Source organism: Abramis brama (genome assembly GCF_963993115.1).
Source record: "Abramis brama genome assembly, chromosome: 22".
In the NCBI taxonomy this organism is placed as follows: domain Eukaryota; kingdom Metazoa; phylum Chordata; class Actinopteri; order Cypriniformes; family Leuciscidae; genus Abramis; species Abramis brama.
In genome coordinates, this window is record NC_139984.1 from 19,036,386 (window position 1) to 19,053,203 (window position 16,818).

Consider the following 16,818-nt stretch of genomic DNA (forward strand, 5'->3'; position numbering starts at 1 on the left):
TATAGTTAAAAATCTATTTAAAGAGATCAATGAACAATACATTTTATACAAAAAAAATGTATTTAAACCAGATTTCATACAAATTTCACAGAATTTTCCTGAACATAAACTTTTTTTTTTTATAAAAATCACATCACAAACACAAGTGCACCATTTCTTTTAACTTGACTTAGAATTTCTTTCTAACAAATAATGATATTATAGATATAAATTATTTCATAAAATGATTGTATACAGGTAACATTTGGGGTCAATAGTTTTTAAGTAATTAATACTTTTATTAATCAAGGACACATTCAGTTGATAAAAAGTGACAGTAAAGATATTTAGGCTATAATGTTACGAAAGATTCTATTTCAAATAAATGCTGTTCTTTTGAACTTTCTATTCATCAAATAATCCTGACATATAAAATGTATCACAGTTTCCACAAAAATATGAACATTGATAATAATCAGAAGTGTTTCTTGACCAGCAAATCATTAGTGACCCTGGATCACAAAAAACAGTCACAAGTCACACAGGATATATTTGTGGCAATAGCCAACAATACATTGTATGGGTCAAAATTATCGATTTTTCTTTTATTCCAAAAATCATTAGGATATTAAATAAAGATCATGTTTCATATTTTGTAAATGTCCTACCATAAATATATAAAATATGTATTTTTGATGAGTGAATATAGCAATATCGGTAACATAAATGGACAACATTAAAGGCGATTTTCTCAATGTTTAGATTTTTTTGCACCCTCAGATTCCAGATTTTCAGTTGTATCGGCCAAATATTGTTCTATCTTAACAAACCATACATCAATGGAAAGCTTATTTTTTCAGCTTTCATATGATGTATAAATCTCAATTTTAAAAAATTGACCCATGTGACTGGTTTTGTGGTCCAGGGTTACATATTAGAATGATTTCTGAAGGATCATGTGACACTGAAGACTGGATTAAAGATGTTGAAGATTAAATTTAGCTTTGATCACAGGAATAAATTACAGTTTACTATATGTTCACATAGAAAACAGATATTTTAGACTGTAATAATATTTCACTATTCTCCTATCAAGGTACTCCGCTCTTGCTGCAGGGTCAGAATTTTTTCGCTTGGCAGTGGCATCTGGTAAAATAGATTCAAATAGTTTTAAATAAATAAATTGGCAATAATAAATACACTACTAATAAATGCATAATTACTAAACTGAAATTACATACTCTAATTTTTTGTTGTTTTTTTCTCATATTGTACAAAGAGTAAACAAACTTGAAATGTATGAAGAAAATATCCCAAATTGCATAAAAATCTTCCAAATGATACTAAATTAAAGTAGTTTTTGTATATAAACTGTCAATTGAATATAAAAGCATAAAACTGCCAATCTAGGACATATATCTATCATGGAAAACAGTCTGCAGTGGTCGCACCACATGATATTTGGTCGCACCACATGATATTTTCAAATTCATTCAAAATTTAAAGGCACAGAATTGGCCACCTAAACAAAACAAGCTAGCTTCCCAAAAAAAGGTCACTATGAAATTTATAATACAAATATATATTTGTAGAAATAACTTTAATATTAATTTTTTTTTGAGGTCATACCACATGACATCCAAATGTGGCAACTACATACCAACCATTACAGAGGTTTATTTTTTTTCCAATTTGAGAGAATTACAAACCTGCTTGCTGCTTCCATGGGTCCTTGGTAAATTGGTATATGATGTAACGTCCTGTGTTTGAATAGTTTTCAACATAAAAGTCCCAAAATGGTAGTTCCTTGATGGTCACACCACATGATATTTCATAAAATGGACATCATCGGACAAAGTTTGTTTGTATATTATGATGGAAATATAAATACAAATGCTTTGAATTTTTTTAAAGGATTACAAAACATTTTGGAAATCATGCCAAATAGTGCAGAAAATAAATTTGAAGAAATTCAGAGTAATTTCAAAGACGTTTTCAAAACAGAAGTTATGGCCGGACGGTCGCACCACATGATGTTTTGACACTTTAAATAACAAAAAAAAATAACAAATAAGTAAAGGTTTTTGATGAGTTAAAGTGAGTACATACATGGGAGAGGTACTTCAAATATGCAGTATCTTTTTATTCATTTAAACCCGTTTTTGCCTGAAAAAATGCAATCGGACAGAAAATTTAGGCGTCACGTCATTGACCCTTATATGAAATAGAAATGGTAACATTATGAATGCTTTTACTGTCACTTTAATGCATCCTTGTTTGACTTGTGTATCTGAAAGCAGAAGGGACAGGACCGATAGCACAGAACTAAAAATTCACAGACAGGAAAACTGCCTCCAATGTGGTGAAATGAGATAGCCCGTCCAAAATTTCCAGGAATTCTGCTAGTCATGGCTAAAGGATTGCTGAGAACACAGATTTTATCGCAGTCATCCATTTATCTTATTGTCCTAAAGCACCAGGATCATTTCCCTTTGCAGTCTATTACCATAGTGGTCATATGTTATGATTTGTGGATATTTCACATCATGGATTGATGATTATTGTGTCATAAATGGACCCTTAAAATCAGTCCAGCAAACTCACTGATACTCAGCATGACCCTAAACCCTCAGTATGTTTTATTCAAGGAATGATTTCACTGCAGATCAAATGAAGAATAATATCAGTTGCGGAGACAATGTAGTAAATGATATGGATGTCTTTCATTTCATTGTTCACATCAGAATTTATAATTTTTTATTATTCTCCTAGTCTCCCCTTTTAGGATGCAAAGCCAGGACTTGATCCCATTCCAGGAGGCTATTTCTATTAGAAGGGTTGTTATAAGCTGTGAGTGTGGAGAATTTGAATATGATCGTCGACATAAGATTTTGTTTCACGTGTCCTTGGGCTGTCTGACCTGGGGCAAGTTCAAAAATGGCAACATATTTTTCCCTCAGTCAGGACAGAGAGAGGCTGGCTCCACGTCAAGCCTTGCATGTAGCATTAACTATGTGTGTGAAATTGAATTGATTTAACCTTACATTTATGTGCTTGGGGTCTTTAGTAATGAAGGCTAAAATCAATCATCTCGCACTTTCAGATTCACTGCCATAATGTCCCATATATATATGTATATATATGTATATATATATATATATATATAATGTATACTGTATGTCCTATACTCTTTATGTACTTCCATATAGGGGCTGGTCGATATGACCAAAAATATTATCATATTATATTTTATATTATTATATATATTATTTTATATATATTATTATATATATATATTATTATATTTTTTATCTCCCATATCATAGGATATTGATATTTATCACGATATTCATTTACCATTACCATGGGGAAGGAAATGCTTTCCACATATTTGTTAGACCTTGAGAATGAACGCAAACATTTAAACTTTGTTCACAATTAAACTCTTCTAAAGCTATCTTTTAATAAATCCATTTTATTTGCCCATAAATTCTGTGTTTTCTATTTAATTTTGGGGTATTCTGTGTTTTATGATTTAATACAAATTTATATAAACTTAAACAATTTAATCAAGCTTTTAAAATGTAATCAAATAAAATTTTGCTAACGAAACATGAATTTTTCATTTTTCTGACAAATGCTGCACAAACAAACTGTATAAATTAAAAACATGTATGATATTCCTTGTATTATTATTGCTACTTTGAGAAGAACATTTTAGGATACACTAGTGATATATTTCTGTCATCATTTCTTGAAGTTAAACAGAATCTTTATTTTGACGGTTTGTCATGAAGATCTTGATTACAGTGAGTAAAAATGTCCAGAGCTTATCATCGTTAGCAACAAAATTATGATCTCGATATGATACCGTTTATTGCCCAGCCCTACTTCCATACTAATATACCTATATGTTTTTGAAAGAAGTCTCTTATGCTCACCAAAACTGCATTAGCATTGTTGTAAATATTATTACAATTTAAACAAAAAATAACTGTTTTCCTTTTTAATTTTAATATATTTTGAAATGTAATTTATTCATGTGAGGGTAAAGCCGAATTTTTAGAAATTATTCCAGTCTTCAGTGTCACATGATCCTTCAGAAATCATTCTAATATGCTGCTGAAACATTTCTTTTTATTATCCATATTGAAAACAGTTGTGCTGCTTAGTGTTTCTGTGGAAACCTTGAAAATCAGTACTCTTTTGATCAAGACACATTTCTTATTCACATCAATGTTGAAAACAGTTGTGCTGCTTAGTGTTTCTGTGGAAACCTTGATACACTACCGTTCAAATGTTTGAGGAAAAACATTTTAAAAAGGCTTCCTCTTGAATGTTCCATTCATCAAGGAATACAAAGAATTTCTCCATTAAAAATACGTTTTCAATATGGATAATAAAAAGAAATGTTTCAGCAGCATAGAATGATTTCTGAAGGATCATGTGACACTGAAGACAGTAATGATGCTGAAAATTCTTGCTTTTTCCACCTCAGCAATAATTGACATAATTACAAGTTACTGTTTTTACTGTACTTGATCATTTCATTATATGTGTGTGTGTGTGTGTATATATATATATATATAAATATATATATATATATATATATATATATATATATATACATTCACTAATTACAGGACTGTGTTTGAACTGACCTACCATGTCACCACTAGACTGACATGTGGTACCATAATCAGCTTTTCTAAAAATATCAGTAACTGTACCAAAATCCAGCCACAGACACCCGTCTGCCTCCAATATAGATGAGAGAGGGTCTTTGAAGCTGAGTGGGGGGGTACTATGTATATCGCTTTCTGTCACCGAGCCTGTCTCTTTAAATAGCCGACTGTGTTGAACTTGAGACATTATGTAAGAGGGAATAGGCCGCTCTCTGTGTGCACGTGGGCCTGTGTGTTTCCCCTGTCAGAACACTGCTGCAGCACTTTCCGCCTGATATCGCTCACTCGCTCTCTCTCTCTCTCTCTCTCTGGCCCACACTGTGCAACCCGTTTGTGCCCCCGAGTTATCATAAGCAAGAGAGTCTCTGGTGTCACTCAACAGTATGTGCCAATATAGATGTGACAAAAGAGGATTATGTTGCCATTCCCATTTTAGATATCCTTTGGCATTTTTAATTTCATTTGCTTGTTGGTTTTATTATGATTGAAATAGTTATAACAATTATATTATTTAACAGCATTCAATGTCTGTGGTGTTCGTTCATCTTGTTAGATTTTTTTTTGCCATAGCTCATTGCTATTTTTATCATGCATGCTGGACAATGGCTGTTAATTATTAAACCAGGGGAGCAAGTCGTACATTTATTTTATGGAAGGGGAAGCTAAAGGAACAGAAGCGCTCTTCCTTTGCATTCATTAATCAGGCTATTATAACACTAATGGCCTCAGATTGTATTGTGTCCTTATGAGATTTTATAAGGTTTAAAGGGAAGTTACAGGGCAATATTACTTCCATTGAAAAGGGGGGGGGGGGGGTGATAAAGCATTAAAGAGAGTTGATAAGACTTACAGCTGAAGTTCAACATTTTTCAACATTAATATACTTTCCCCTGGCTTCACAGACAGGGCTTGGATTAAGCCAGGACTAGGCCCTCGTTAAATTAGGACATTTAAAGGGATACTCCACTTTAAAATAAAAATTCTGTCATCATATACTCACCCTCATGTTGTTTCAAACCTGTATGAATTTCTTTCTTCTGCTGAACAGAAAGGAAGATATTTAGAAGAATGTCAGTAACCAGAAAAAAATATATACTATGGAAGTCAATGAGACCAGAAATGTCTGTTTGGTTACTGATATTCTTCTAAATATCTTCCTTTCTGTTCAGCAGAAGAAAGAAATTCATACAGGTTTGAAACAACATGAGGGTGTGTATATGATGAAAGAATTTTTCCTTTAGAAAAAAAAATCTTGAGACAAAACAATGCACTGATAATTTTAAGATATGTCAGTGCAAGTTGCTTTCAGCTAAATTTTTAGTCTGGGACTAGCTTAAGCCTCGTCTGTGAAACCGGGCATTTGTGGTCCCAGTTTGAGATGCAGAGACGACCAGAAATGAGCCATTTGTAGATTGATTCCTCGAAAGTGTAAACACTGCAGAAAACACTGCTGTGGTTTGAGCATCCTGGCATAGCAACATTGGCTCAACCAGTGGTGTGTATTTTAGGCGGGACTGAGTGTTTGGGATTTTTGGGAAACATGTCATTATTATTTTTTGCAAATTAGTTTGGTGGCACAAATGACACACTTCAGCTTTACCTAAAGCTAAAACTCTTCATATTTTGGACTCATGATATTGTGTTCAGCTCCATTCTGGGGGAATCCGGGTGTTTTCCTGGCGCTCGGGTCTGTCCTAATTCTCTCTGTCCCTTAGTGACTCATGCCGAAGTTCCTCTGTAATTAGAAAAAAGCTTCGCAAGCCCGAGCAGGACATTTTATACACATTTTGTTTACTCTGTCTCTTTTCAAATCAATCAGAGATTTAGATACAGAATTACTTCATTATTTGGCAAGCATGTTTCACTTGTGTAACTTACAGAGCAGAGTGCATAAGCTGGCACGTACACACTTAAAGTGCTTGAGCAAAGGAACAAATCTTGGAAACTTCCACATGTGCATATAGTCAGTTACTGTAGCTTTATCTCATAATAAAAATAGAAATAAAAGTTTTTCAGTATTTTTGTTCATAAACATAAGTTTATTTGAGAATCAAAATTGTGTAAGATATTAAGACTTGCTTCCAGAGTACGTATCTTGAATTACATGTATTTTTCTTATCCAACTGCTAAATGTTTTCTCATTAAATTGTTTAGGATTTATGATTAAAACAAGAAGAAAAACTTTTGAAAATTTGGTTAGAACTTAATTTCATGTTTGTACGCTACTGATACTTTTATTCAGAAAGGACACATTATATGGTGAAAAATGACAATAAAGACATTTATGCTACAAAATATTTCTATTTCATATAAATGCTGTTCTTCAAACTTCCGGTTCATGTAAGAATCCTATAAAATTGCACACTTTCCACTTAAGCAGCACAACCATTTTCAACTAATAATAATAAGAAGAAATGTTTCTTGAGCATCAGCAATCAGCATATTAAAATGAGACTTGAGACTTTCTTAAGACTTGAGTAATAATGGCCATTTAAAAATTCCAGCTTTTCCAATGGAGGTAATTTAAAAATATATATATTTATATTAAAATAGAAAACGGTTATTTTAAATTGTAATACTATTTCACTATTATCAATATATTACTATTGGTCTATTTATGATCAAATAAACGCAGTTTTGGTGAGCAAAAAAATCTTTTTATTTTAGTTTTTAGTTTTAGTTTTTAATTTGATTGACCCCAAAATATTTTACGTTGGTGTATTAAAACAAAAGTTAGCTATACCTTGTTTTTAAGCATGTTCAGATATTTTTTACTGGAAAATACTGATTAACTGCAATGCAAATATGATTATTTGATGCCATAAAACATTTTCACATGGTTTTCCAGTATGCTCTAAGCTGCTCTGAATATGATCTTGCACTGTACCAATTTCAATTTGTTTTCTTTGTGTGTGCAGTGCTGTTTTTTTTTTTCCCCAAAAGCTGCCACTCTCCATTTAAACCTAATGGTAGCAAAGATAAAGATAAGGGGTGTAAGAGTGTTCCGGGCAGCATGGCAACGCTGCGTCACGTTCAGAGAGAGAGGAAGGGGGGGCAGGAGGGATGGACAGTTGCTCAAAAGCTGATTGTGCTGGCTGGCTTTCCTATCAGGGCAGCTCACACGCATCCAAATCCCAGATTAAACACCCCCACCTCTCTTTCCAACCAGCAGCACTCCTACAAGTCCCTGCCCCCTCTCTTCCTCCTTGTGTAACTGTACCAAGCGTGGATTACCAACTCTGAAGCAAAGCAGGGGCTCTGACAGGCTCCGGACAGAATGGTGAGGTAGGAACATGAGGCATTAGTTGCTGTTATCATATTGTATCTGGTCGATGGCATTTTCACGGGCGAATTCACATGCGGTTGCCTTACGCGTTTCTTTCTGTGCTGCTGTTTGTGCAGGTGTGTGTGCGTGCACTTTGCAGGATGGTTTGTGGTTTGTTGTGGCTGTGTGTGTGTTATGTGTGAGGAAAGCTCCTGGAGAGCTGCTGGGAGCTCAGTGAAGCTTAGAAGTGACCCGGAGATGTTTGTTCCTGGGTGCAAAACCTGCATCTGTGCAGACCTGTTGGAATAATAGACCAGACCGAACACTACAAGAGCTAAAACAGAAACTCGTCCAGTTGGTGTTACTTGTTATGTGCTCTCTTTATTTTTATTATTGTGAAATTGGGAAGTTATTGTTATCTTTTCTTTGTGAATTTTTTTGTGAAGAGCAGGTTTACGAACTGAAAAGAAAGGGTAAGAGGTCAGACTAATCCCACTATCATTGTTTTATGAAAATACATAGCTTATCTGGGATTAGTGTCACCTGCTGTTTTACAGTATGCAAAATGAAGATTTCATTTATGTATTTTCAGATGACCTCAAATCTCAAAATTATGTACCAAGATGTTTACCAAACATGGACGTAAATAGAGTAAATTCATCCTTGAATCTTTTTTAGTCTCTCATGTTTCATAAATATTTTTCAAAAACACATCATGTTCCATTTCCATATTCCAATGAATTTGAAGTCACAGTTAAATATTCTAAAACAGAATATTCTGGTCTTTTGCTTTAATGTTGCAAAATGATATAGAGCCCGTGTATTGTCAGCTAATGTATGATGACATGTTTATCTACACAGCACAGACCACATTTAGTGCTATATCTTTTTCAGTTCTTCATGACATATATGGCATGTTTATCATACCAGGCGATACAAAAATATCAGCTGTAGTTGACAGAAATTCACACAAAAAAAAAAATATATATATATATATCCGGGTGGCAATAATTGTCATTGTAGTGACTTAAGCATAGTGGCATATATCTGAATATTATTTCACATTTTATCTCAAATTTTAATAATATACCATTCTTAACAACTCAAGCAGTGTCGTTTCCATTAATAATAACTAATAAACATATAAACAACACAAAATAACATCACAAAAAAAAAAAACATTATTTTAGCAATATTGTTGTCTAGTTGAATATAATATATTTTCAGCATAACTTATAAGGTAATTCAGACGTTTCACTTCCAAAACCCATCATTTGTATAGTGATTCACAGTACAATTATGTGTATTTTCCTGATAAATTGAATGTAATTTTTCTCTGTATATGCTATCTCACAGTTAACCAATTACAGTTCCTTTTCAAATTACAAATGTCTATATACATTTGTGTACAACTTTTTTTGTCTAGGTCGTAGTTGCTGGGCTTGCTTTTCTAAAAGTCATTGTCAAGAAGAAAAGTGTTGACAGAAATGTCAATGAATTATTAATCCACATATATTTTTATATTTTTGCTTCAGCTTCAAACATTACAAAAGATTGGGAAGTTAGTGACCAGTGATGATGTGACAAGAGGGGAAAATATAGCCCTTTTGACAAACATAGAATCATAAGCAGTTAGTCATGATGAGGGGGGAAGAGATACTGTACTCTCAACATCCCCTCTGAGCAGTGATTACTAATGCTCACAGGTAGCCTCAGTGAAACAATGCTACATCATGGGAACTACAACACTTCCTCTATGGTGAAGAGCTGGAGGAAGTGAGTGATGTTTGCCGACTCCTCATGGAAAGATGGGGGGAAATCATGTTTAGAGTTTAAACTGACAGAACTGGGGTAAGACGTAATGTGCACATCTGTTCATTAAGACCTCTGCTTTTCAATTCAAGTTAATCTTTCAACAACATTTGAGGCGTGCTGTAGAACATTTTGAGTTGTATGCCGTAATGCACCACAGGACTGGATGTCTCGATGGCCCGGGCAGATGTGAGAAGTTCCTGGCCAAATGACAACTGCTGTGTTGTCACTAAATCTTACATTTCTTAGACATGTTCTTTTTTATTTCAATGTCACCGAGGTAATGCTATCAAGCTGGCTAACATAAATGAAGTTTTGTTGAAGTAAGGAATGGGTTTAAATTATTTTCTGTGCTAATGACAGCAAGATTAAATATTGAATATTCCTGAATATTCCTTTATTCATATGTAGCATAATTTATCTTAAAATCTCATTAAATCACAGTATAGAATGTTTTGTTATTATATTCAACACTTGAGAATTATAGGCTTTATTTGAGACTTGAGGATTATTTGAAAAATTATGTGTACACAACAGTTCGGGTCAGTAAGATTTTTAAATTTAATTAATTTTTTTTATTTTTTTGAAAAAGAAATGGAATTGTTCATTAGTAACGGTAAAATTATTTACATTGTTAGAGATTTCTATTTTAAATGAATGCTGTTCTTTTTAACTTTCTATTCATCAAAGGACTCATAGTTTCCACAAAAATCTTAAGCAGCACAACTGTTTTCAACATTGATAATTAAAAAAAACTATTTCTTGAGTGGCTAATCAGCATATTAGAATGATTTCTGAAGGATCATGTGACACTGAAGACTGTAGTAATAATGCTTTACCATTATAGAAATAAATTAAATTTTATATAAAAATATTTTTTTTATAATTTTACATTTTCTTAATTTAAATTGTAATAATATTTGACAATATTACTGTTTTTACTGTATTTTTGATCAAATAAATGCAGCTTTGGTGATCATAAGAGACTTCTTTTGAATGGTAGTGTATAACATAAATTATATTGTGGTCAGGTTCTGTCAAGATGAAAGTAAGTGACTTGTATGCCGTCACTTAAAGTGAGATTAAGACATGGGGCCCCTAGCAGGCAGCCACGCTCTGAAACAGCACGCAGATAAAATTACTCCTGACCCCTGAACGGCCATTCACAAAGCCTTCTCACGTGAGGGAGCCGGTGTAGGGACAGACGGGCTGCAGGCAGCCAGACAGCTGGAGCCCAACACCAGCCCAGATTACACATGACCTCTTGTCCCCTTCCACCCCCCATCAACCCCAAAGGATTAGGAACTTTTCAAACACAGCAAATCGTAACTGATTAGAATTGGCGCTCGGCGTGAAATTGGACACAAATATACATGTGGCTAAGCTTGCTTGATGACATCACTAGAACGGGTGGGTGAACTAAAGGGTTTGGAGAGCCTGAGATATACAGGATGCATATGGGTCCCATTTTATTTGAACTTAAATGTACCGTTTAAAAGTTTCGGGTTGGTAAGATTTTTTTAATGCTTTTAAATTAAGTCTATTATGCTCAGCGAGGCTCCATTTACTTGGTCAAAAATACAGTAAAAACAGTAACATTGTGAAATATTCTTACAATTTACAGTTTTCCATTTTAATCTTTATAAATGTAATCATTACTCCAGTCTTCAGTGTCACATGATCCTTCAGAAATCATTCTAATATGCTGATTTGCTGCTCAAAAAACATTTCTATTGATTATTATCAATGTTGAAAACAGCTGTGCTGCCTCATATTTTCATTGAAATCATGATGAGGTTTTTTTTTTCAGGAAAGAAAAAAATTAACAGCATTTATTTGAAACAGAAATATTTTGTAACATTGTAGATGACTTTACTGTCACTCAGTCAATTTAATACATCATTGCTTAATAAAAGGATTTCTTAAAAAAAGAAATATTAATGACCCCACACTTTTGAACATATATCAAATAAAGCATAAGTTACAAATGCTGAACATTTTTGTACTAGAGATTTTGTCAGACTTTTGCATCACACTGTACCTTTATGAGAAGTGTTTGCATATTTTTTTGCCAATTTTGATCATGAGATAAAGGTAAAGCTCTGTTAGCTATTGATCATCAGGACTTGATGTATTTTCTGAGTATGTCATTTTGCTTTAATTTCAGGTGGTTTCATCCCAACATCACTGGGATCGAGGCAGAACACCTCCTCCTGACACGGGGCGTCCATGGCAGCTTCCTAGCGAGACCCAGCAAGAGCAACCCTGGAGATTTCACTCTGTCTGTCAGGTCGGCATATTTACAGTGCGCTTCTCCACACCTGCCTTACTGCGCTTATGCTCTTGTCTTGAATTATGATTTTTTTCCACAGGATGCTTATCCCGGTCATTATGTTGTTTTGACCTGCTGTGGTTTGTGAAGTTGAGCATGAATTGCATCTCCCCTGTTAAATGTTTAGTTATTGATTTCTTGGAAGTGTACTTGTTTGTCTAGCTGACTGTTTTCATGCTTGGTAAAGCATTAAAATGCTTGTTTGTGTCATAGATTTCTGTCGGCTTTTGTTTCATGCAGAGAAAGCTCAAAAGATCACGTCATAAAATACAAACACAATAGGACCGAGCTCTTCAACACCGCTCCTGGGGACCAACTGTCCTGCAAAGTTTATTTCCAGCACACTCTGCCTGTGTGTTTTCAAGTGATCCTGAAGAGCTTGATTAGGTGTTTGATTACGGTTGGAACTAAACTCTGCAGGACAGCGTGTCCCCAGGAAAAGACCTCTGCAATAGGGAATATTCCCTAATATAAAAAACATTACCATTGTCTTGTAATGCATACATATAGTGCGTATTGAGGATTACAGCTGTATTTTTATTGGTTGCCATCAGTATTAGATGCTCGCACTCGCACGTAGATGACGTAATAGAAGGCACTTTCCCTCCTGCTCTCTCCAGAACCTCAGAGCTTTTAAGTTGCCCCCGGGCTAGTGCTTAAGGATTACAGTGTCAGCTTGTGAGCAGGTCTGTGAGCCACTGCAGCTGCTTGTCTGATGAGTGATTGGAGAGTCAACGGACAGAGAGAGAGAGAGAGAGAGAGAAAAAAGGGGGCTTTCATAATAGCTTTAAGACATGGAGGCTGTGGAGCCCAGATCAGCTGTTTGTGGTTATGGTGGTAAGACTCTCACTGTATCTAATGTTCTCCAGAACTAAGGCCACGTGCCTCAACTCCAACACAAGCCTTCAGGGCTGAAGCCCAGCTGCATGCAGACTGATTTATCTGCCCAGCTGTGAAGCAATGAGGTCAGCTTGTTATGATTATCAGATGCATGGACATACCAGTATATAAACAAGTTGATAGTGAAGACTATTGATTAGTGTATTTTTGGACCCATGTTTTGTGCTTTTCAGTACTGAATTACTGGAATAATTGGAATGTTGTAAAACCTAGTAAGGCTACTGCCTACATACAGTAGCTGCCTTCCTAACCGTCACGAAATCTCACAAGTGAAGGCTTTGGAACGAACCGCATACAGTAGGCTGCAACTCGGCTGTTGCTAAGCTGACTTTGAACAATTTTGATCAATATTCATCAGTATTGAAATAAATATAATCAACGTTACTTTGCCTCGACCACCATCTTGTATTTCAATTTTTTTTAGAACTTTTGCAGTACATTCTGGAATTGTCAACAACTTTTTTTTTTTTCAAATGGAATGGTATTATATTATATTTAATTTGCAATTGGTGCAGAATTAATGTAGAAATTACTCTTGACTTTTTTGTGTAATATTTAAGTATGGTTTTGGCCCATATTCGTATTTAAATATAGGTCATTCCCTCTCAAGTGGTCCAAAAATTGTAAAGTCAGTCGCTTGACCATTTTTAATTTGCCATTTTTTGAGTGATTTCCACTATGTATTGGAATTTTTATTTTGCTTTATATAATTGTTTTTGGAATACCAATATAGAGGCAATCACAATTTTTTTTTTTTACAAATGATCAGGCAACCTCTTTTGGACCACTTGAGATTACCCATAATGACACATTAAAATACTTGATTGGTAGGTCTATTGACAGTAGCAAGTCCTATACTTGCTCTGCAGCAGCAGCAATAACAGCAGCAACAGCAGCAGCGTAGCAGATCTATTCCACCAAGACCAAACATATCAACATTGTCATATCCATTACCGTGCTAAACACTCCGAGAGTTGTCATGACAGAAATTTCATGCCTAATGTAGACCCAGTAAAACAAATAAATAAATAACATAACATAATTTCAAATAATATTTAATTGCAAGTGTGTCTGGAATCTAGTGTGCACATTTGAAGATAAAGAAGCAGGAAATTGACCAAATGCGTCAATACAAGAGTTACTCAGACATTAGCAAGTCTCACTGCCGTTCTGCCTCTCAGGCCTAATGTAGGCAGATGAGACCTTAATTACAAAGTTATGAGGAAGAGTCTTCTTTTAAAATGCATTATTAGATAAAGGAAGGAGTTATTTTGCCAAATGGACACCTAGGGACTTCAATGCATTATGTTCCCCTACTCCATGCTTCTGTTTCTCTTATCTGTCTCTCACCATTTTTCCTGGGTGGAAACTATTGCTCAGCGTCTGCACTATTGTTAACCGTTAAGTTGCAGACAGAAAGCTGGGAGCCGAGTCAGATGAATGGCTCGCGGCGCTGCAGTGTAACGTATGATGTGTCAGGGCCAGGTGAAATGTGTCAGGAGAAGTTTCCTGTCTGCATGTTATGGCTATCAGGAGCAGGGAACAGGAAGTGACCCTCTAAAACTGTTTGCACATTCACAGAGCATAGTTTGAGGCTTTACTTTGGGTTAAACTTTCACTATGACTTCTACTCTAGTAACGATCAATCCAGACCCAAGAGAATGAAGTGAAAATTAAGTGAACGTCTATTTTATAGCGTTGTTTTGTGTAACCTGAGGCCAACTTGTAGAAGATTGTTCCCCAGCCAAATGTTTCACAATCGACTGGTGGCAAATGCATAGTCTAAACATAATTTAGACAGTCTAATGAGTTGGACTCTTGTGAACGGAACTGTTCAACCCAATCGGACCACTTGTAAAGACTTAAAGGAATAGTTCACCCATAAAGGAAAATGATGCCATTAATTTACTCACCCTCAAGCCATAAGTGTATATGACTTTCTTCTTTTATCCAAATACAATCAGGGTTATATTAAATGAATATCCTGGCTCTTCCCAGCTTTGTAATGGCATTGAATAGTGCCCAAGGTTTTTAAAGATCCAAAAAGCGCATTCCATCCATCTATCATATAATCCATACGACTCTAGTGGGTTAATAAATGCCTTCCAAAGGGAAGCGATTTGTTTTTGTAAGAAAGATATCCATATTTAAATAAACTATAATCACTGGCTTCCAGCAACGGCCGTACGGGTGTTCACGAGAGAGTCGAGTTCCGGTGAAAGGGTGACCTCTGACCTGACGTAGGAAGGACGTAGAGCTCTTCTCTTATATCGGAAATTTTCTTTAAAACTTTTCGTTTTAGACTTCTAATTCAACGTTTTGTTTTGCTCTATCCTCTGCACTTCCGCGTTCGTCAATTCTCACCTAAGCTGACACTACGACTACTTCATATGTCGTGTCAGAGGTCACCCTTGCCGGAACACTTTGCCACACATGCCAATGGCAAGTGGATTGAGAAAATGTACATAGCATAAATATTCCAGCTGGCACTGTTTTGTATTATTTATTAAAATAGTATTGTTTTATAAATAAAAATTTACTTTGACAATGGGAATTTATTTATTTATTTAAGACAAGGTGCACTAATATGAAGACAAATGTATTTGAAGATTGTGTTTATTTCACGTTTATTTTTGTTGAAAAATCGTCCAAATAATGTGCCGCAACATAGCCTGGCTAACATCAGACCTCGTCTCATTGAGACGTGGTCTGGGAACCACATGTTCATTTTCTCGTATTTGAGGCGTGGTTTACGAATGCCCAGAGCCGTTTATTGGGCACTATGAATGTCTATCAAGTGCGCCTGTACGTAGCTCATAGCCAATCGTTTCAATTATACCAGATGACGTATGTAGAGCGACAGAAATTCGACGAGGAAGAAGACGATGGGTCAGAGATTTATGTGTACACGATGGCGTTCAGCGACTATTGCCGTTTGTGCAAGACAAACATGAGGGTAGAAGGTATGGACACTGCTGCCATGTTGGATCCATAGATATGAAAAAAATGCTTTGGTGTGTCGCATAGACGTCGTCATCGTCTTGCTGCTCCCTCCCCGTTCTGTGATTGGTCCCCTCGCTGAGGCGAAAATGTGGTCCATGGAATCTAGGCTGCCTAGCAGCATGAATAAAATCGCGCTGCGTGCAAGGCAGCATGGGGAAACCCAGGCTAGCCGCAACATGGAATTCTGGGAAAAACATTATTTTAGACACCCAACTTCTGTAGAGGGGCTCAATAGCAGTATTGTGTTTCTGTTTTGTTTTCTGCAGAGGCTGGTTTAGCAGGAAAATCAATGATAAACTCATGCTCGAGGGGTAAAATTAGTCAACAGGGGTCTTTGAATCTGACTGTAGCCACAGCTCTGTCATTCTACTCTGACTCTGGGCATGTTAAAACCTCATGCAAATGATTGAATCACATTCACACATTCAGAACATTTGCATCTGAGTTAAAGGAATCTGACAGGGTGCTAGCAGTCTATTATAAAACAACCAATAAACATACCAGAAGAGCAGCACGTTGGCTGTTGCATTGAATATTTTGCAATTCGTGCACCTGATTCATTGTGATACCAAAGGAAAATGAACAGTGTGTTTCTGCATATGTTTATCAAGCTCAGAAGCTACATGAGCATGAGAAGTTTGAGATGCCACAGTAATAGTGAGATAAAGTTGTGTTTCAGTATGTTTTGGGGGAAGTGTTTTCACATTACTTTCGTATATATGTATTTATATACATTTTTTTAATTTGTTTTCTAATTATAAAATCATTTTATTTGTAGAATTATTAAAAAAAATGACTTCATTTAGACGTCCTTCAACGTAGGCAAACTTGTGATTGCATTA

The 16,818-nt window shown here is 35.3% G+C and overlaps 1 protein-coding gene across 2 annotated transcripts in view; it reads left to right on the forward strand.

Annotated features, from left to right (window-relative positions):
- The window catches only part of ptpn11b (protein tyrosine phosphatase non-receptor type 11b), a 31,656-nt gene that overhangs the window by 3,973 nt on the left and 10,865 nt on the right, over positions 1-16,818 (forward strand). Inside the window, exons 1-2 of one of the 2 annotated variants that reach the window (XM_084098697.1) lie at positions 7,694-7,949; positions 11,909-12,031. In XM_084098697.1, coding sequence (XP_083954823.1) covers positions 7,942-7,949; positions 11,909-12,031 — 131 coding nt within the window. In that variant the 5' untranslated portion in view covers positions 7,694-7,941. Of the gene's footprint in view, positions 1-7,693; positions 7,950-11,908; positions 12,032-16,818 lie in introns of those variants that run through there. The other variant, XM_084098696.1, reaches the window with a different exon arrangement.